At 40.2% G+C, this 22,095-nt stretch overlaps 3 protein-coding genes across 3 annotated transcripts in view; all 3 read right to left on the bottom strand.

Annotated features, from left to right (window-relative positions):
* Positions 1–298: 298 nt before the first annotated feature.
* Positions 299–7,216, bottom strand: LOC130215576 (zinc finger protein 345-like). The gene is made up of 5 exons (XM_056447419.1): positions 6,907–7,216; positions 5,835–6,365; positions 3,262–3,798; positions 2,386–3,024; positions 299–1,082 (listed from the first exon to the last, which is right to left on the bottom strand). Exons 1-5 carry the CDS (start codon positions 6,959–6,961, stop codon positions 517–519), a joined length of 2,328 nt encoding a protein of 775 aa, XP_056303394.1. The 5' UTR covers positions 6,962–7,216; the 3' UTR covers positions 299–516.
* Positions 7,217–8,282: 1,066 nt separating this feature from the next.
* On the bottom strand, positions 8,283–11,629 carry LOC130215663 (zinc finger protein 16). Its single transcript, XM_056447505.1, is given in 3 exon segments — positions 8,283–10,071; positions 10,073–10,310; positions 11,539–11,629. Coding segments are annotated over 2 exon segments (564 nt in total). The 5' UTR covers positions 10,306–10,310; positions 11,539–11,629; the 3' UTR covers positions 8,283–9,740.
* A 1,124-nt stretch (positions 11,630–12,753) lies between these two features.
* The window catches only part of LOC130215586 (zinc finger protein 658B-like), a 93,963-nt gene continuing 84,621 nt past the window's right edge, over positions 12,754–22,095 (bottom strand). The window contains exons 2-5 of the mRNA XM_056447428.1: positions 16,550–16,732; positions 15,490–16,020; positions 13,401–13,937; positions 12,754–13,162 (exon numbers count right to left, since the gene is read on the bottom strand). Coding sequence (XP_056303403.1) covers positions 12,771–13,162; positions 13,401–13,937; positions 15,490–16,020; positions 16,550–16,604 — 1,515 coding nt within the window. The 5' untranslated portion in view covers positions 16,605–16,732 and the 3' untranslated portion in view covers positions 12,754–12,770. The remainder of the gene's footprint in view (positions 13,163–13,400; positions 13,938–15,489; positions 16,021–16,549; positions 16,733–22,095) is intronic.

Below are 22,095 nucleotides of genomic sequence, written 5' to 3'. Positions count from 1 at the left end.
TGATCAGGACTGTGAAATGTTGGTCGACTCCTCTTCAATGGATGCGTGAGGTTTCTGGATATTGGCTGGAACTGGAACACGCTGTTGTATAAGCCAAAGCATGCTGAATACGTGACATGCCCAGTGAGTATGCTGGCTATGCAAGTACTGGAAGGTTTTTGGGCTTTTTCTAGGAATTGGATGCATGAGGTTGCTGGATATTGGCTGGAACTGGAATACACTGTCATATTTGCCAAAACATAATCAATATGTGACATGTCCAGTGAGTATGCTGGCCATGCAAGAACTGAGTATTATCATACTGCATGAGCTGATGATCGTGGATGAATGGCACAACAATGTTTGCGGTCTGCCCTGTATAGTGAAAACAGAGCTAATTGTGATAAAGTATGTCCTCTTTAGAAATGATTGGAGTTTATTAACATACTAAAAGTTAACTAACAAATCTGACATTGATGAATACGGAGTCGAGTTTTCAGGAAGATAAATTTCATTGAAGTGTAAAACTCTTTACTATCAAAGAACTGATTGTGTCTCCTTTGCATGAACATTGAGATGCTTTTTTAGTTGTGTAGACCTCGAAAACGCTTTGCCGCATTGATCACATATGTGTGGTTTCTCTCCAGTGTGAATCTTCTGGTGTCGTTTCAATTCTCCAGGTCTAAGAAAACTCCTCTTACACACAAGGCACACATACTTTTTAACACCAATGTGGATCTCCTCATGTTCTTTTACAAGTGATGGACGTGCAAACGTTTTTCCACACACAGAACATGGATAAGGCTTCTCCTTTGTATGAACTCCAAAATGGACCTTCAAGTTTGAAGCCTTCAAAAATCTTTTTCCGCATTGATCACATTTGTGTGGTTTCTCTCCAGTGTGGGTCATCATGTGTTCATTAAGTTGTGATAAATATCTGAAACCCTTCCCACACTGAGTGCATGTGAACGGTTTCTCTCCAGAGTGGATCTTCTGATGTGCAATTAAATATGACTGTTTTGCAAAACTCTTTCCACACTCAGTACACAGATGTGGTTTCTCAGTTGTGTTGATGCTATGGTGGACCTTCTTCTCCTTCAGGTCTAAAAATTAAGCAAAGAAAAAAGGTACATTTTAAGACAGCAAACTCGAGCAGAGTCGAAACAGCAGCAAGTAAAACCATTTAGACTAGAAGTGTGACAAGATCTTGTGAAATCTGATGTGTCTCTGGAGATTGATGGGTCTCGGAGTCTAGCTCAAAATCATTTTTTTTCTTTAGACAAACAAAGCAGCAGCTCTGAAACAGCAAAAATGATTGATGAAAGTAGCACCACAACATTTTTGGATCAGAAGAACAGCTTGTGTCAAGGGCTGAGGGTGGGGTTACTGTCAGACTCTCTTATCTGGATGTTGACCAGTTGCTGGAGTTATTAAACTGCTCTTCCTCTTTAATTTAAGACTCTGTTGCCCCCGAAAAACTAGAACTGTTAAGCCTACATCTGAGCCTTGACTGAATGAGACCACTCAGGCATCTAGACGGGCTTGCAGAAAGGCTGAACACAAGTGGAATAAACTGCAGGTGTCAATCTTTCTAAATAAGAGCTAATCAAGCTCTTTCTAGGTATACTTAAAATGTCCAAGCAGGTGTGTTGAAGGAAGTTGGAGCTAAAATATACTGGACACCAGTCCTCCAGGACCAAGTCTGGACACCTCTGGTTGAGATAAATGGTCTCAAACTCAATTCCTGGATGGCTGCAGCTCTGAATAGTTTAGCTCCAATCAGTTCCAACTCACACCTCCTTAATAGTCTCTAGTAGTCTTGAGGACCTTGATTAGTTGCATCAGCTGTGTTTGATTAGGGTTGGAGAAAAACTATGCAGAGCTGCGGTCCTCCAGGAATTGAGTTTGAGATCATTGATCTAAACCAGAGGTGTCCAGACTTGGTCCTGGATGACTTGTGTCCTATTTTAGCTCCAACTTTCTTCAACACACCTGCTTGGACGTTTCTAGTATATCTAGAAAGAGCTTATTTAGCTGGTTCAGGTGTGTAAATTGGGAGTGGAACTAAAATATGCAGGACTACGGCACTCTAGGAATGAGTTTGGGCACCCCTGATCTAAACCATTCAAGAGCAGAACCCTAAATGCCCACCATTTTTTTAAGACGGGAAGGAATTGAGTTTGAGGCCTATGGTTTAGATCTTATTTCTCAAACACTAGTTTTTGTGTTGATGTTGGACAGACCTTTTCATCCTCCAAACCTCTGACGTGGGGTTCCACAAGGGTCTATCCATGGCCCCATTTGATTTTCTTTATATATTTTACCTTAAGGATCAATTTTTTCAACTCCACAATTATTCTGAATATCATGACCTGGAAGGGCTGGGTTTTTAGATGATCTACTTACTATGAATGTTTATTGTGTGTGTTCGTAGAGAAGATGATTGTCTGAATCTCTTCCCACAAGCGGTGCATTGATACGGTTTCTCTCCGGTGTGAATCCTTTCATGTTTAATCAATTGTCTGGAATCACGGAATCTCTTCTTGCAGCGTGAACACTGGTAAGGTTTCTCTCCAGTGTGAGTCCTCTCATGTACTTTTCTGACACTTGAACTGCTGAATCTCTTTTCGCAGTGTGAACACTTGTAAGGTTTTTCTCCAGTGTGGATCCTCTCATGTACTTTCAGATTTCCTGAACGTCTGAATGTTTTGTGGCAGTGTGAACACTTGTAAAGTTTTTCTCCAGTGTGAGTCCTCTCATGTGCTTTTCTGACACTTGAACAGCTGAATCTCTTCTCGCAGTGTGAACACTTGTACGGTTTCTCTCCAGTGTGGATCCTCTCATGTACTTTCAGATATCCTGAACGTGTGAATGTTTTGTTGCAGTGTGAACACTTGTAAGGTTTCTCTCCAGTGTGGATCTTCATGTGAAGAATGAGATGGTGTCTGCACCCAAAACTCTTTCCACACTGAGTGCAGGTAAAAGTTTTTTTTTTAGTTCTGACCTGATGTTTCTCCTTATCTTCACTCTCCTCCACCATCACATCTGAAAATTAAATAAATAAGTTCATTTTAAGAGGTTAGTTTTTAACAGTTTCTTTAAAAGACTTGACAGTGCAATCATTCCTGACTAAAATACATGTCTACAAACAAAATATTTAGGAGTTAGGATGCTCTAACTATTTTAAAAGCCTGCATCTGGACACATTTGTCTAATTGAGGGTTTGCTGGGACAGTCTTTATCCTAAATAATGCAACCTGGACCTTTAGATGATCTACTTACTGTGATAGTTTTTTGTGTGTAATTGTAGAGAAGATGAATGTGTGAAACTTTTCCAACAAGCAGTGCAGTGATACGGTTTCTCTCCTGTGTGAGTCCTCTCATGTGATTTCAGGTATCTTGAATCACTGAATCTCTTGTCGCAGTGTGAACACTGGTAAGGTTTCTCTCCAGTGTGAGTCCTCTCGTGTGATTTCAGGTATCTTGAATCACTGAATCTCTTGCGGCAGTGTGAACACTGGTAAGGTTTCTCTCCAGTGTGAGTCCTCTCGTGTGTTTTCAAGCTATGTAAAAAACTAAATCTCCAGTCGCAGTGTGGACACTTGAAAGGTTTCTCTCCAGTGTGGATCCTCATGTGTTGATTGAGACTGCTTTTGAAGCTGAAACTCTTTCCACACTGAGTGCAGGTCAAACTATTTACAGCTGTTCCTTTCCCTGAAATACTATGTTCAGTCTCTGATTGAGTTTTTTCTTCACTTTTGACATGATGTATCTTCTCATCTTCATTCAGTTCTTCACTCTCCTCCTTCACCGTTACATCTGAAAGTTAATTTTAAGAGGTTAGATTTGAACAGTTCCTCTAGATCATAGGTCTTAAACTCAACTCCTGGAGGGCCGTAGATCCGCACCTTGTCATCAACAGAGTCATCAACTGTGCAGAGCTGCAGCCCTCCAGGAATTTAGTTTGAGACCTACGCTCCAGAAAGCCTTGTCAGTGCAATCATTACTGACTAAAAACACACATGTACAAACTGCAAATGTTTACGAGCATGTGTGAATAAAAGGTTTTGTTGTGCTGATCTCTTTCCATTTGCTCTGTCTTCTCAAACTCCATATTCACTTTAAACTTCTGAATGACTGTGATTAGTGTGTCCGAGTAATTAAAATGCTTATCTACTTTAAAAGCCAACATCTAGGCTCATTACTCTTTTTTTTGAGGAACATCAGTATTAAACATTTCAAGAACTTTCTAACGTATTTGTTGGCAAACTGGCGATCCTCGGCCCATCTTTGCTCCTAAAGGACTAGACCTTTCTTGGATGCTGCTTTTGTACCCAATCATAATTACAATCACCTGCTGACATCACCTGTTTCAAATCACATCATTTCACCAATTTACCTGATTACGAGCCCTAAACTGCTACTGTCCCAACGATTTTTTTAAATGTGTTGCAAGAAAATAAATGAGGAAAAACACATTAAATAATGTTTGTAGTTTTGTCTGCAATAAAATACAAGTCAAAGTAAATTTAGAAGTCACTACCTTCTGTTTTTATTTGCGTTTTCCATACTGTCCCAACTTTTTCTGCTCTGCTCTGTCTGATTTTAAGAAAACGCATTTCCTCTTGTAAAAAAAATCTAATGTTAAGAGACATTTTGAAACCCACCATGCAGCAAAGTACCAGCTGAGCGAAAGCCGAAAGAAGGCGTGTGAGCTCCAGCATAAAGTCCAAACCGGACAAAAACAGCAGGGGCAAGACGGGAGTTTAGACAGGGGCATCTTGGAGTTTGAATGCTGTGAGCTCTGCTTTCCTCGTTGGAGATCGCGAGGCAAGGGAAACCTTTCACAGATGGCGAATAAGTCCTGTGTGTTAAGTACGCAAATGAACTGTTCGCGGCAGTCCTTAATTTGAGCTGGATCTTGCTCTGGGAAACGTCAGATATTCATGCTTTGCGTTCCGATATTTATTTTAATTGATCCGGCATTAACTGGTGAGTGTTGAATACCTGCATGTTACTGTGCGTGTGACAGAGAGAGAGAGATAGAGAGAGAATGTGAATGAGTCCAAGAGAAAAACTGCGAGCAGCAAAGCTGTCTGTCTTGAGTGTGTGTGCGTAAGGTAGTCACTTATGACCAAACAGCTTTCTTACATTTACAATCACTCTCATTGGTCGGTGATTGTTGTTTCGCGCGCAGTGAGCAGCGAAAATAAATAATGGCCTACCTAAATAATAACTGTGTTTTCAAAATGCCAGAGGCAGTCAAGCATATATGTATATATATAAAACACGAGTACGTTAAATCTGACTATAAGCCTGATCAAGTAAAGATGGAACTCCGTGAATGGATCAGGAGTCAGCCAGAAAACATGACGGAAGAGGTAACTGTGGGCTCATCTTAAACATTAGACAGAGTAAGTCATTTTCGCTTGGCATATAATAGTGAAGTGAACTGAATGTCAGTGGTGTTAGTAATCTGAACAGTGGTGTTTCATGGTTTTTTTACTTTAACCACTGAGTAACGTCATGTTCCAGTGTCCTGATATTTTATATGCTACCAACATATATATATATATATATAAAGTCACGTGGCTCTTTAAGAAAATGCATTTGCCTTAAAAAAATATGAAATGGCTCTTTGCTGAAAAAGGGTTCCCGACCCCTGTCCTAAATAATGCAACCTGGACCTTTGTTCAATGTAATGTGTATTTATATAGCGCATTTTATCATGTATGGCCATACACCCAAAGTCTCCCATCCATTCCTGACCAGGCTCAGACCTGCTTTGGTTCAGTGAGTAACCAGTCTTGGGTTGCAGGGTGAAATGTCTGTGGATATTTAGATGATCTACTTACTGTGACAGTTTATTGTGTGTGTTCGTAGAGAAGACAAATATGAGAATCTCATCCCACAAGCAGTGCAGTGATACGGTTTCTCTTCAGTGTGAGTCCTCTCATGTGCTTTCATGTTTCTTGAAACACGGAATCGCTTGCCGCAGTGTGAACACTTAAAAGGTTTCTCTCCGGTGTGGATCCTCAAGTGTGATTTTAGGACTCCTGGATGATTGAATCTCTTGCCGCAGTGTGAACACTGGTGAGGTTTCTCTCCAGTGTGAAGCCTTATGTGTGATTTGAGGTTTCTTAAATTATTAAATCTCCAGTCGCAGTGTGGACACTTGAAAGGTTTCTCTCCAGTGTGGATCCTCATGTGATCAGTGAGGCCGCTTTTGCGGGTGAAACTCTTTCCACACTGAGTGCAGGTCAAACTATTTACAGCTGTTCCTTTCACTGAAATACTATGTTCAGTCTCTGATTGGGTTTTTTCTTCACTTTTGACATGATGTTTCTCCTCATCTTCATTCAGTTCTTCACTCTCCTCAATCACATCTGAAAATTTAAAAAATAAGTTTATTTTAAGAGGCTAGTATTAAGTCTGTAAATAGCAGATGGTGCTCTAGCAGAGTTCAGCAGTTCAAGAAAATGGTGAGGGAGGTGAGATCGATGCGCAAGTGATTAAAAACGCTCCACATATTTTAAAAGCCTCATCTGGGCACATTTGTCTGCTTGTGAGTTTGCTGGGACAGTCTTTCACTGACACTGAAGGTCCAACAGAACCAGAACCCTGCTAAAAGCTCACTGTAAAAGTCCATCTCTCCACTCACAGCAGCAGAACACAGCGCTGAACATGTGCTTATTGATTATCTGATGTTTGATGCAGTTAAAAACAGTTTAGCTAAATTAAAGGCTCAATTCAGGTCATATTTCTGACATCTTGTATTTAATGACAAAATTGCAAACATGAAGGAAAATTAAGGATGCAGCGCATAAAAAGTAATTTGAAAAAGAACTAAACTGAGTGAAAATGTAAAGATTCATAACTTCACTGCTGTTCAGCCTCATTATTGAAGAGTAATGAATAAACACAAACCTATTAGTTCTTCAGTCTCTTCCTGTTTAATTCTGCAGGGTTCTGGATCACTCATCTTCTCACTGTCCTTCAATAAACTCTGTCTTTGCAGATTTCTCTTCCTCCTGATGGTCTGATGCTCGTCTTCACTTGTAGACTGATGGAAATAATCCAGTATTTACAGCTGAACTGAAGGAGGACGAGCTGCTGTTGTGTGTGCAGCTCTAGGACATTTATAACCACCTCAGAAGATACTGGGGGTCGTGAGTCGCTGGCTGTAAAGTTTGGAAACCCCTGTTGTAGATAATACAACAGGTGATTATGTAATTTGCTCAAGTCTGTTGAAACAGAAAAGTCTGTTATTAGTAAATCTGAAGGCATCAGCATGAGGAATGGAGTAAAAACAGGAACTATAGACATGAAATAAAGAGGATTCAGCAGCTCTGATGAGATTGATGAGCCTCGGACTATAAACATTAAACAGCAGCAGATCAGATCATTTTATACTGTTTGCAGCATAAATAATGTAGTTTAAGCAACTGATATTTATATATTTTTTAGAAATCTATATATACTTTAAAAACCTAATCTTTACACAATACAAAAACTTGATTGCTAACATCTATGTGGTATGTAAAAAAAGACAAATCTAACCTAACAAAAATAGCGAGCACCACAACAAAGCAATGTTATGTTTTTGAGTAAAACTTAAGATATCTGCCAAACTACATTCCCATTACATTCATAGATCATTTCTTGCGATACTCCAACCGTTAAAAACGAACACACTAACAGAAAACAAACATTCACTCATATTGTCCTCTCAGAGATCCTCTCTGCCTGCTGTATTGTTTTGGTCAGCAGACACACAGATAGAGGTGAACTCAATGCAGAAACTAGTCGCAGATTGTCGCTTTAATAAACTGTAAAGTGTGTTTTATTGTTGTGTAAACACGAGAAAAGGCGTCAACGACTCACCTCAGCTCTGGAGACTCGACGCTGAATGAACGCGTCAGTGCTGACGTCATCGCGGCGAGGCGGGAACTGGAGGATCGTCAAAAACGCGACAAATAACAAAAACAAATCACAATTGCTAAATGTAGAGAAAAAGCGTAAGGTGAAATTACTGTCCTATAATAGTGAACATCATTTATAGATCACTGGGTGAAAATACTGTTTATTAGGCACTTTTTAAAGCAAAGTAGCAATAATTAAAAAGCAAACATAATCCTTCATGGCTGAAAGATATATAAACAATATAAAATGGTATTTTCCTGAAGTAGCTAACATCAGTAAACAAACGTTTTTTCAAAATATTACAAGATGATTAATAAACAACATTTAAAAATGACTAGCCTACTTAAAAGCTAATCAAATTAAAAGCACATATAATGTAGGTAAACAGTTTTAGAAATAACAAAATAAGTTTGAATAACTTATTTTTTCTTGAATGTGTAAAGTATATCTTTCTAACTGATACGTCACAGCACCATCTGAACCAAACTTGGACAACTGATTCAGTTCTAATGAAATTAGAAACAGGTAAACAGAAGACTTGCTTGGTTTGGGTTGGAAAACGTAATTGTAAGAATCTTGTCAGATCATGGTGATGTTTTAACTGACTGATTTATGACTTCTGACTATATATTTTTGATATGAGTCCCAGCCCGAAACAATAGTCATTTCACCATCGTGAATGACGTCAACTAGAGGGCCGGTGTCCTGCAGATTTTAGCTCCAACTTGCTTCGACACACCTGCAAGGATGTTTCTAGAAAGCCTAGTAAGAGCTTGATTAGCTAGCCCAGGTGTGTCTGACTGGGGTTGGAACTAAACTTTGCAAGACAACGGCCCTCCAGGACCGAGTTTGGACATGCCTGGTTTGAGACATTCAATTTAAACCCATCCAGATGCTCTGCTATAGTAGTGGACACTAATGTTTTTAATGATGTACATCCAAGTCACAGAGACTGAGAAAAGGCAGCGAGTGAAAAATTGGACTGGAAAGTAGTTACTGAGATCCATTTAATTAATTTCAGTTCATTCATTATTTATAAAGCGCATTAAAAACTTCCAGGGTTGAATAAAGTGATGTATAGTTGAAGTCAAACTTATTTAACCTCCTGTGATTTTTTTTATTTCTTTTTTAAATATTTCCAAAATTATGTTTAACAGAGCAAGGAATTTTTATTTAAAGCAGTTTTTAATCTATTTAAACCATTTTAAGGTCAATATTATTAGCCATATTGTCATATATGCCAAAACATGCTCAATATGTGACAGATTCAATCAGGTTGTTTATTACGGACTGTGAAATGTTTGTTGACTCCTCTTCAGTGGCTGTGAGGTTGCTGGATATTGGCTGGAACTGGAACACATCGTAGTATATGCCAAAACATGCTCAATACGTGACATGTCCAGTGAGTTTGCTGGCTATGCAAGAACTGGGAGGTTTCCGGCTTCCAGGAATTGGATGTGTGAGGTTGCTGGATATTGGCTGGAACACGCTGTTGTATACGCCAAAACTTGATCAATGGGTGACAGAGTCTGTTGAATATCGCTGGCCACGCAGGAACTGGGATGTTTTTAGCTTCTAGGAATTGTGTACAGATCCTTCATCATGTGGCTGAGCATTATCATGCTGTATGAGCTGATGATCGTGGATGAATGGCACAAGGTTTGCGGTCTGCCCTGTATAGTAAAAACCTATTTTTAGTGTGACGTGCTAATTGTGATAGAGTGTGTCCTATATAGAAATGATTGGAGTGTATTACCATTCTAACAGTTGACTAACAAATCTGATGTTGGTAAATAGAGTTTTCAGTAAGGTAAATTGAAGTGTAAAACTCTTTACTATCAAAGAACTGATTGTGTCTCCTTTGCATGAACGTTAAGATGCTTCTTTAGTTGTGTAGACCTCAAAAACGCTTTGCCGCATTGATCACAGATGTGTTGTTTCTCTCCAGTGTGAATCTTCTGGTGCTGTTTCAATGCTCGAGGTCTAAGAAAACTCCTCTCACACACAAGGCACACATACTTTTTAACACCAATGTGGATCTGCTCATATTCTTTTACAAGTGATGGACGTGCAAACGTTTTTCCACACACAGAACATGGATAAGGCTTCTCCTTTGTATGAACTCTAAAATGGACCTTCAAGTTTGAAGCCTTCAAAAATCTTTTTTCATTTGTGTGGTTTCTCTCCAGTGTGGGTCATCATGTGTTCATTAAGTTGTGATAAATATCTGAAACCCTTCCCACACTGAGTGCATGTGAACCGTTTCTCTACAGAGTGGATCTTCTGATGTGCAATTAAGTATGAACGATGTGCAAAACTCTTCCCACACTCAGAACACAGATGTGTCTTCTCCTTTGTATTGATGCTATGATTGGCTTTTCCACTTTCCTCTTTCGTTACCATCAGGTCTGAAAAGTAAGTAAAGAGAACAATTTCATTTTAGGAGAGCAATGTGAATTAGGGAAGCAGAATGATTAAATCAATGATCAATTTATTGTCAATGACCCTTTTACCCGATGGTTAATTAATTATCGATATGGGCTCTTGACAACCCTACTGTGTTTAAAAAAACTCACGTCTCAGCTCAAGCAGAGTCGAAACAGTAGCAAGTGAAAGCATTTAGACTAGGAGTGTGACGAGATCTTCTGAGATCTGATGTGTCTCGCAAGATCTGTGTCTCAGAGTCTAACTCAGGGGTGCCCAAAACTCAGTCCTGGAGGGCCAGTGTCCTGCATATTTTAGTTCCAACCCCAATTAAACCGCATTAACTAGCTAATCAAGGTCATTCTAGGTATATTAGAAACATCCAGGGATAGTGCAATGCCTATGACAACCCATGAAAACATTAGTTATTTCACAAAAACTTAAGCATGGCCATCGCACTGTGAAGAGATATGTGGCTGACTCAGAGCACAGACAGGTTTGTGCAGATAAAGGCAGAATGAGGAAGGTGGCTTGACAAACCCCCCTATAAACTCTCTCTCTTGCTCAAAAAAAACTCCTTCCCCCTTACTCTAGGTCTAAATTCTTTGAGCGCAAATAGTTCCCTTTTAGGTCAGGAACTCCGATATTATGTTGAAACCAATATGGGTTGTCACCAGATGACCAATCACTCTAAAGAGTAGAAAAATGGGCTGATAAATGCCTATGAATTGGCAAAGAACCTTTACAAGTGCAGCCACTCACTAATCAGGGAGTACATAGGCAGTACCTGGAGGAGCCTCTGTCAGATTTCACTTAAGTGCCAAAAGCACACACTGCTGCAGAGACCTTCTAGAACAGCGGTAACCAATCCCGTTCCTGGAAGTCCTGTGCCCTGCAGGTTTTAGCTCCAACTTGCCTTAACACACCAGCCTGGGTGTTTCAAGTATACCTAATAAGACCTCGATTAGCTTGTTCAGGTGTGTTTGATTAGGGTTGGAGATAAAATCTGCAGGACAACGGACCTCCAGGAACAAGTTTGGTGATCCCTGTCCTAGAAGCTCCACGTTTTGCATTCAGCAGGTGAAGGACGCATTGGTGGCCGTCAAGCTGGGTTTTCTCCTGTCCCCTGGAGTTTCATTGGATGCGTATAAGAGCAGTCTAAAAAGAGGAACAGGGTCTGAGAATGTGTCTGTTTCAAGATGTTGTACTGACCGTGAGTTTCTGTATGCGGTGATTTCCTGGCACTGGATTATAGACGCAAGATCGTGGCTTGTACTCGCAAAAGCACAAGCCAAACTTATTGTTTCCCGCAGAGCAGCGAGCACTTGGACAGATCTGAGGACGTCTGTGCGGAATAATCCGTCAACCAAATCCGGACAGTGGACCTCCCACTCCCTCCTAGCATGCTCGAAGCTTCAGTTGTGAATGGCAGATTTTCCTCCAGGTTGATTGCTTACTTGATGACAGCGCTGACCAGATGTCCATCACGGCATCGGAGGGTGAGCTGTATTTTTCGAAGAAAAGCCTGGATCTGCTCCTGCCCCCTGCGGTCCAGAACATAGAATCTTTACACAGGTTGGGTTAGAGGTGTCACAGGACTATGGTCCTCGACCAGATGGGGCAAGCTATCCCCTATGCAGAGTATCTCTTATCATTGAGTTGGACTTGATCTCCACGACAGTGTGCCTCACCATGAACGTGTTGGGTTGATGCTGGCCTGTTTGAAATGTTTTGGCAGGACAGTGGTCCCACTAAAGTTTTTTTTCAGAGGTTGCTTTTTTTCATATGGCACCCACAGCCACTAATTACGATGCTCGGATTATTAAATGTAAGACTTGTAATTACTATGGGCCAGGGTGCCCTTAGGACAAGTGTTTAGGCATGTTGTCATATCGACAGATGCTTCCATGACAAACAAGCCCCAGCACCATTGGCATATCAACTGCTTGGGGCTGTGGACAATGTTTCTCGCTCACCACTGATTTTGAGCGGTGCTTGAGGGAAACGTGTTGGTTAGGATGGACAACACAGCTACAGTATCGTATATCAACCGTATGTATGTGCATGTCTACGCTTGCTCTCCATCTGCTCCTCTGGAGTCATGCACAGTTGAAATCACTGCTTGCCATTCACATGATGGGCGGGCTCAACCTTGCAGCCGACGCACTCTCATAGCAGTTCATGCTTCCAGGCAAATGGAGACTCCACCCTGCTGTGATTTAGGAGCAATTTAGAGAAGTCCAGGTTGACCTGTTTGCTTCTCCCGAAACCTCATTGCCAGTAGTTTTTATGCGCTGGCTCACAACTGGCCCTTGGGCCTGCGTAAATATGCGTGTACCCCAGTGAGCCTACTTACTAAATTCTACTTATAGAATTTAGCATTATATACATTCTATCAAATTCCACAATTATCCTAAATAAAACAACCTGGACCTTTAGATGATTTATTTACTGTGATAGTGTTTTGTGTGTAATTTTAGAGAAGATGAAGATGTGAAACTCTTCCCACAAGCAGTGCAGTGATATGGTTTTTCTCTAGTGTGAGTCCTCTCGTGTGATTTCAGGTATCTTGAACAGCTGAATCTCTTCTTGCAACGTGAACACTGGTAAGGTTTCTCTCCAGTGTGAGTCCTCTCATGTACTTTCAGATGTTCTGGATGTCTGAATGTTTTGTTGCAGTGTGAACACTTGTAAGGTTTCTTTCCAGTGTGAATCATCATGTGAAAAATGAGAATGCGTTTGCGCCCAAAACTCTTTCCACAATGAGTGCAAGTGAAAGTTTTTTCTTTACTTCTGACATGTTTCTTCTTATCTTCACTCTCCTCCACCATCACATCTGAAAATGAAGTAAACATTCATTTTATAAGGTGAGTTTTTAACAACTTCTTACGAAAGACTTGACAGTGCAATCATTCCTGACTAAAATATATGTCTGCAAACTGTAAATGTTTAGGAGTTAGGATGCTCAAACTACTTTAAAAGCCAACGTCTGGGCAGATTTGTCTAGTTGTGGGTTTGCTGGGACAGTCTTTATCCTCAATAATGCAACCTGAACCTTTAGATGATTTACTTACTGAGATGTATTTTTTTGTGTAATTGTAGAGAAGATGAATATGTGAAACTCTTCCCACAAGCAGTGCAGTGATACGGTTTCTCTCCAGTGTGAGTACTCTCGTGTGCTTTTAGGTATCTTGAAACACTGAATCTCTTGTCGCAGTGTGAACACTGGTAAGGTTTCTCTCCAGTGTGAGTCCTCTCGTGTGATTTCAGGTATCTTGAATCACTGAATCTCTTGCTGCAGTATGAACACTGGTAAGGTTTCTCTCCAGTGTGAGTCCTCATGTGTGCTTTTAGGTTTTCTGAATGACTAAATCTCTTGTCGCAGTGTGAACACTTGTAAGGTTTCTCTCCAGTGTGGATCCTCATGTGTTGATTGAGACCGCTTTTGAAGCTGAAACTCTTTCCACAGTGAGTGCAAGTGAGACTTTTTACAGCTGTTCCTTTCACTGAAATACTTTGTTCAGTCTCTGATTGGGTTTTTTCTTCACTTTTGACATGATGTTTCTCCTCATCTTCATTCAATTCTTTACTCTCCTCCTTCACCGTCACATCTGAAAGTTAATTTTAAGAGGTTAGATTTGAACAGTTCCTCTAGATCATAGGTCTTAAACTCAATTCCTAGAGGGCCGTAGATCCGCACCTTGTCATCAGCAGAGTCATCAACTCACCGGGAGCAAAACTGTGCAGAGCTGTGGCCCTCCAGGAATTTAACTTGAGACCTATGCTCAAGCAGTGACAGTGCAATCATTACTGACTAAAACACACATGTGCAAACTGCAAATCTTTATGAGCATGTTTGAATAAAAGGTTTTGTTGTGCTGATCACTTTCCATTTGCTCTGTCTTCTCAAACTCCAAATTCACTTTAAACTTCTGAATGACTGTGATTAGTGTGTCCGAGTAATTAAAAATGCTCCAGCTACTTTAAAAGCCAACATCTGGGCTCATTTCTCTTTCTTTGAATAATATCATTGTTAAACATTTCAATAACTTTCTCACGTATTTGTTGGCAAACTGGCAATCCTCAGCCCATCTTTGCTCCTAAAGGACCAGACCTTTCTTGGATGCTGCTTTTGTACCCAATCATAATTACAATCACCTGCTGACATCACCTGTTTCCAATCACATCATTATTTCACCAATTTACCTGACAGTATGTGTAATAAAAAATGCTCCACCTACTTTAAAGCCTACATCTGGGCACATTTGTCTAGTTTTGAGTTTGCTGGGACACTGAAGGTACAACAGAACCCAAGATCTCCTGTGTCTCTGCTAAGCAGAATAACAGCATCTGCTGTGTCCTTTATTGTTGTTTATGGAGCCGTTCACTTTGTGTCAAAAATGAGTGGAAAATGCGACTCGCACTACTTACTCTTTGTTTTTGTATTTGTAAAAGATATAAAATGTGAACAGCATGAATGGCTTGAGGGAATGATGACGAAACCACATCATACTTATATAATTTAGCATTATATACATTCTATCAACTACACAATTATCCTAAATAATGCATCTTGGATCTTTGTTCAGTGTAATGTGTATTTATATAGCGTATTTTATCATGTATGGACATACACAATCATTAGGGGAGGGGGGTTGTCTGTCCACATCACCACCAGTGTGCAGCATCCACTTGGATGATGCGACGACAGCCACAGGACAATGGTGCCAGTGCGCTCACCACACACCAGCCATTGGTGGAGCGGAGAGACAGTGATAGAGCCAATTCGGTGGATACGAATGATTGGGAGGCCTGATGAAGGGAATTTGGCCAGGACACCGGGTTACACCCCTGCTCTTTACGAGAGGTGCCATGGGATTTTTAATGGCCACAGACAGTCAGAACCTTGGTTTAACGTCTCATCCAAAAGACAGCACTCACCGACAGCATAACGTACCCTTCACTATACTGGGGCATTAAGACCCACACAGACCGCAGGTTGAGCACCCCCTCCTGGCCTCACTAACACCATTTCCAACAGAATCCTAGTTTTCCCATGTGGTCTCCATGTACTGACCAAACTCAGCCCTGCTTAGCTTCAGTGAGTAACCGGTCTTGGGCTGCAGGGTGAAATGTCTGTGGATGTTTAGATGATCTACTTACTGTGACAGTTTATTGTGTGTTTTCGTAGAGAAGACAAATATGAGAATCTCGTCCCACAAGCAGTGCAGTGATACGGTTTCCCTTCAGTGTGAGTCCTCTCATGTCTTTTCATGTTTCTTGAAACACTGAATCTCTTGCCGCAGTGTGAACACTTAAAAGGTTTCTCTCCGGTGTGGATCCTCAAGTGTGATTTTAGGACTGCTGGATGATTGAATCTCTTGCCGCAGTGTGAACACTGGTGAGGTTTCTCTCCAGTGTGAAGCCTTATGTGTGATTTGAGGTTTCTTAAATTATTAAATCTCTTGTCGCAGTGTGGACACTTGAAAGGTTTCTCTCCAGTGTGGATCCTCATGTGATCAGTGAGGCCGCTTTTGCGGGTGAAAGTCTTTCCACACTGAGTGCAGGTCAAACTATTTACAGCTGTTTCTTTCACTGAAATACTGAATTCAGTCTCTGATTGGGTTTTTTCTTTACTTTTGACATGATGTTTCTCCTTATCTTCATTCAGTTCTTCACTCTCCTCAATCACATCTGAAATTAAGCAAATAAGTTTATTTTAAGAGGCTAGTATTAAGTCTGTAAACAGCACATGACTCAACAGTGCAAGAAAATGGTGAGGGAGGCGAGATGGATGCGCAAGTGATTAAAAATACTCTACATATTTTAAAAGCCTCATCTGGGCACATTTGTCTGCTTGTGAGTTTGCTGGGACAGTCTTTCACTGACACTGAAGGTCCAACAGAACCAGAACCCTGCTAAAAGCTCACTGTAAAAGTCCATCTCTCCACTCACAGCAGCAGAACACAGCGCTGAACATGTGCTTATTGATTATCTGACTTTTGATGCAGTCAAAAAGGGTTTTTTAGCTAAATTAAAGGCTCAATTCAGTTCATATTTCTAAAATCTTGTATTTAATGCAAAATTGCAAACATGAAGGAAAATTAAGGATGCAGTGCATAAAAACTAATATGAAAAAGAACTAAAATGAGTGAAAATGTAAAGATTCACAACCTCACTGTTCTTCAGCCTCATTAATGAAGAGTAATGAATAAACACAAACCTATTAGTTCTTCAGTGTCTTCCTGTTTAATTCTGCAGGGTTCTGGATCACTCATCTTCTCACTGTCCTTCAATAAACTCTGTCTTTGCAGATTTCTCTTCTTCCTGATGGTCTGATGCTCGTCTTCATTTGTAGACTGATGGGAATATTCCAGTATTTACAGCTGAACTGAAGGAGGACGAGCTGCAATAAAGTAAACAGAAAAATCTGAATAATTCACTCTAATTCAATAAATCATTACAATAGTTATATATTGTAGATCAGTGGTTCCCAAAGTGGGGGTCGAGATTATGACGGGGTCGCTCTGTGATTTCCAAAAGTCAAATAAATTTGCTTAAACTATTAGAATTACCATATTTTATCCACAGAAGATAAAAATTATAGTAATAGTTACATAATCATGCAAATAAAAAGTCAGCAGCCTTTCAATTCTTTCATAGAATTGGTCATAGAAGGGCTGGGCAATATAGCAACAATGCAATCTCGATTATTATTTTTCATTTTAAACGATTACGATATATATTTCAATACAAGATGTTAATGCTTAATTCAGGTTGATTTTATAGCACCGGGTTAAACTTTCTGACACCTTTATGGCAATCAAATACAGTAAAAATAAATACAGGCCACAACTAAACATTGAAGATGATCTCCAAGTGGCAGTCTCTAAAATTAAACCAAGAATAGGCTTGTGCTGAAAACATTGTGCCCACCAGTCTCATTACAAGAGGTTAATATTATTCATTAATTCTTTTTTTATTCAACTTAGTCCCTTTATTTATCAGGGGATACACAGCAGAAGGAACCAACAACTATTCTGCATGTTTTACACAGCGGATACCCTCATAGCTGTTACCCAGTACTGGGAAACATCCATACACTCTCATTCACATACATACGCTTTGGACAATTTAGATTACCTAATTGTCCTATAGTGCATCTCTTTTGACTTTGTGGGGGAAACCGGAGCACCCGGAGGAAACTCACGCAACAAGCAAACTCCACACAGAAATAGTTTAATATGAAATGAAACAAATTAATAAATGACTACTAAAAATATATGGCTGTTAAATTGTTTTCTATTGTCAGCATGCTCCTGTTTATATAGGTCTAATGTTGTGTGTGCAGCTTTTGGACATTTATAACCACCTCAGAAGATAGTGGGGGTCGCGAGTCGCCGGCTGTAAAGTTTGGAAACCGCTGTTGTAGATAATACAACAGGTGATTACGTAATTTGCTCAAGTCTGATGAAAGAGAAAAGTCTGTTATTAGTAAATCTGAAGGCATCAGCATAAGGAATGGAGTAAAAACAGGAACTATAGACACAAAATAAAGAAGATTTCAGCAGCTCTGATAATCAGATCATTTTATGCCGTTTGCAGCATGAATAATGTAGTTTAGCAATTAGTAGTTTGTAATTAAATGATATTTAATTCTTTAGAAATACATGTATACTTTAAATACTTAATATTCACACAATACAAAATTTTGATTGCTAACACATCTATGGGGTATGTAAAAAAAGAAAAGAAAAGACAAATCTAACCTAACAAAAATAGCGAGCATATACATTCATAGATCATATTTTGCGATACTCCAACCCAGTGGTGTAGTCCTAAAAGAAAGGTGGTGTACTATTACCCACCTAACCCGCCCATGCTGTTTTGTCATTTTACCTCATTGTTTCAGCGAGACATCATTCAGACTTTGAAAAACTTCTCACAGCTGCCAAGGTTGTCAGGGGGCGGGGAATGGTGCAAAATATAAACAAAAATGCACCAATTGCAACAAACTAAGATGAGAGTTTGGTATACTGTTAAGGGATGTGAATACACACAAGTTAGTCTATTCAGCAAAACAAGTGAGTATACCTAGGGTATACGCAATTATTTATCCTTAGAAGTTGTAATACCCAAACAGCTAGTGGAAAAAAGTAGGCATACTGAGTATACGCGTGTATAGCCCCGACTACACCACTGCTCCAACCGTTAAAAACGAACACACTAACAGAAAACACAAACACTGAGCTCATATTTCCCTCAGAGCTACTCTCCGCCTGCTGTATTGTTTTGGTCAGTATACACACAGATAGAGGTGAACTCAATGCAGAAACTAGTCGCAGATTGTCGCTTTAATAAACTGTAAAGTGTGTTTTATTGTTGTGTAAACACGAGAAAAAGCGTCGACGACTCACCTCAGCTCTGGAGACTCGACGCTGAATGAACGCGTCTGCGCTGACGTCATCGCGGCGAGGCGGGAACTGGAGGATCGTCAAAACCGCGCCAAATAACAAAAATAAATAAATAAAAATAGCTAAATGTAGAGAAAAAGCGTGAGGTGAAATTACTGTCCTATAATAGTGAACATCATTTATAGATCAGTGGGTGAAAATACTGTTTATTAGGCAGTTTTTAAAGCAAAGCAGCAATAATTGAAAAGCAAACGTAATCCTTCATGGCTGAAAGATATATAAACAATATAAAATGACCTGAAGTAACATTATTAAACAAACGTTTTTACAAAATATTACAAGATGATTAATAAACAATAACATTTAAAAAATGACTAGCCTATTTAAAAGCTAATTCAATTAAAAGCATATATAATATTGGTATACAGTTTTAGAAATAACAAAATAAGTTTAAATAACTTATTTTTTTCTTGAATGTGTAAAGTTTATCTTTCTGACTGATACGTCACAGCACCATCTGAACTAAACTTGGACAACTGATTCAGTTCTAATGAAATTATAAACGGGTAAACCAAAGCTTTTTTGGGTTGAACCTTTGCTTGGTTTGGGTTGGAAAACGTAATTGTAAGAATATTGTCAGATCATGGTGATGTTTAAACTGATTAATTTATGACTTCTGACTATATATTTATGATATGTTGGGTCAGCCCGGTACAATAGTCATTACACCACTGTGAATGACGTCAACACGCTGTAGTCCCCCCGTCACGTTGACTCAGATGTACGTCATTGATTACATTAGTGTCCACAACTGGCGGAGCATCTGAATAGGTTTAAATTCAATGGCTTAAACAAAGGGTGCCAAAACTTGGTCCTGGAGGGCCGGTGTCTTGCATATTTTAGTTCCAACCCCAATTAAACACACCAGCTAATCAAACTCTTTCTAGGTATACTAAGGGTGCTTTCACAACTGTGAATCGATTCATTTGTTCCAAAACAGGAATTAAAATTAATTTTAACTTATAAATTAATCTTGGTGTGGTTCGCTTTCACACGGCAAAGTAGCTAAAGCAAGTCATATGCGAGTAAACTCTCTTCACATTGGTCAGAGTCTCAGGGTTTATTTTGCATGGTCCTGCTCAGCTGTCATGCATCCATATTTTAATTTATGAGCAATAAGAGAGTATAAGCGAAAATATGTGCTTTAATTTTGAATGGTGACACCCTCAGACGTTGTCAATAAATATAGAGCAGAGGTAAGACTTTCTCATACATAGCAGTTGGCTTATGCATTATAGGCTTTACATTATAGAGAGAAATAACAGTTAAACTACTGCAGTTCGGTCAATTTTCCTAACTGATAAACAGCAATGGGTAATATTTCAGCATGCTTTTACTTTTCGTAATTTGCACGAAACGCACAATTACCGGTATGAATGATCTCCCGCTCAACTCATCATTCTCTCTTCATATAGCCGTATATATGCCTATTACATATCCATAATACACTGTGATATAGCCAGGCCCAGTTTGTATCGCTTTCTCACTACAATCAATCCACTCCAGAGTTCGTTTCAATCGAGCTGAGACCACCTCATTCAGGCGATCTCTGAGCAATTGTTTTGACGCGGATCCGAGTGCGATTGCTGGATTCACATATGCCAAACGAACCGCCCTAACTGTGCAAACGAGACAAGTTCCGAAACAAAAGCCTAGGTGTGAAAGCACCCTAAAGGTTCCAGGCAAGTGTGTTGAGGGAAGTAAGAGCTAAACTTTGCAGGACACCAGCCCTCCAGGACAGAGTTTGGACACCCCTGCCTTAAACCCTTGAGCACTTGACTACATTGTGAGATGTCACAATTACATTGCATTCTGGAACAAATAGGTGCTAATCCCTGCAGGGACACCAGCCCTTCAGGACCGAGATTGGCGACGCCTTGTCTACAGCAAGGGTCTCAAACTCAATTCCTGAAGGGCGGCAGCTCTGCAGTTTTGCTCCAACCTTAATCGAACACAGCTGATCCAAGTAATCAAGTTGTTCAAAAAAGCCTCGTACACCTTGATTAGTTGCATCACTTGTATGTCCAAACTCCAACTTGCCTCAACACACCTGCCTGGGTGTTTCAAGTATACTTAGTAAAGCTACGGTCACACTGGGCTTTGTGTGTGCGAAATTCTGTCATACTGCCCTGCGAAAAGGGGCGGGATTAAACAAGATGATTAGACATTTAAAAAAGCGAGCGATTGCTCCATGTTTTAAATTTCTGTCCAGAGAGGTCTTGTTTTGATCCTCGATTGGTCTCACGCAGTCAAGTGATGCGATTTCGCAGGCCAGAGTTCATCAAGGTTGAACTTTGCACCGCAGCAACATGCAAAACTTAACGCATGACCTTGCGTTTCCGGTCTAACGCATTCGCGTGCGTATAAATGGAAGTCTATGGGAGGAAAAGCCCAGTGTGACCGCAGCTTAAGACCTTGATTAGCTTGTTCAGGTGTGTTTGATTAGGATTGGAGCTAAATTCTGCTGGACACCAGCCCTCCAGGAATACGTTTGGTGATCCGTGCTGTAGACGTAAAAGAACAAGGCTGCGTTACATTACACTTCAGCTCTTATATGTCCCAGAATGCAATGCAATTGTGACATCAAAACATTGTAGGTCCCAAGTGCTTAAGGGTTTAAGGCAGTGGTGTCCAAACTCAGTCCTGGAGGGCCGGTGTCCTGCATATTTTAGTTCCAACCCCAATTAAACGCACCTGAACCAGCCAATCAAGCTCTTCCTAAAGCTATGGTCACACTAGGCTTTGTCTGTGCGAAATTCTGTCGTATGGTGCTGTGAAAAGGGGCGGGATTAAACAAGATGATTAGACATTAAAAAAAGCGAGCGATTGCACCATGTTTTAAATTTCTGTCTAGAGAGGTCCTGTTTGGATCCTCGATTGGTCTCACGCAGTCAAGTGATGCGATTTCACAGGTCAGAGTTCATCAAGCTTGAACTTTGCACCGCAGCAACCTGCGAAACTTGACGCATGACCCTGCGTTTCCGGTCTGACGCATTCGCGTGCGTATGAATGGAAGTCTATGGGAAGAAAAGTCAAGTGTGACCTCAGCTTTAGTATACTAAAACTTCCAGGCAAGCATGTTGAAGGAAGAGTTTAGACACCCCTGGTTTAGGGCATTCAATTTAAACTCAATCAGATTTTCCGCAAGTAGTGGACACTAATCAATGATGTACATCAGAGTCAACGAGATGGAGGGAATCTAGCGAGTGGAAAAATTGGACTGGAAAGCAGCCACTGGGATCCATTTAATTAATTTAGGTTTATTTATAACTCATTAAGCACATTAAAAACAACC

This window comes from Danio aesculapii, chromosome 22, assembly GCF_903798145.1.
Source record: "Danio aesculapii chromosome 22, fDanAes4.1, whole genome shotgun sequence".
Lineage (NCBI taxonomy): Eukaryota > Metazoa > Chordata > Actinopteri > Cypriniformes > Danionidae > Danio > Danio aesculapii.
This window is presented reverse-complemented; position numbering and strand designations above follow the sequence as displayed.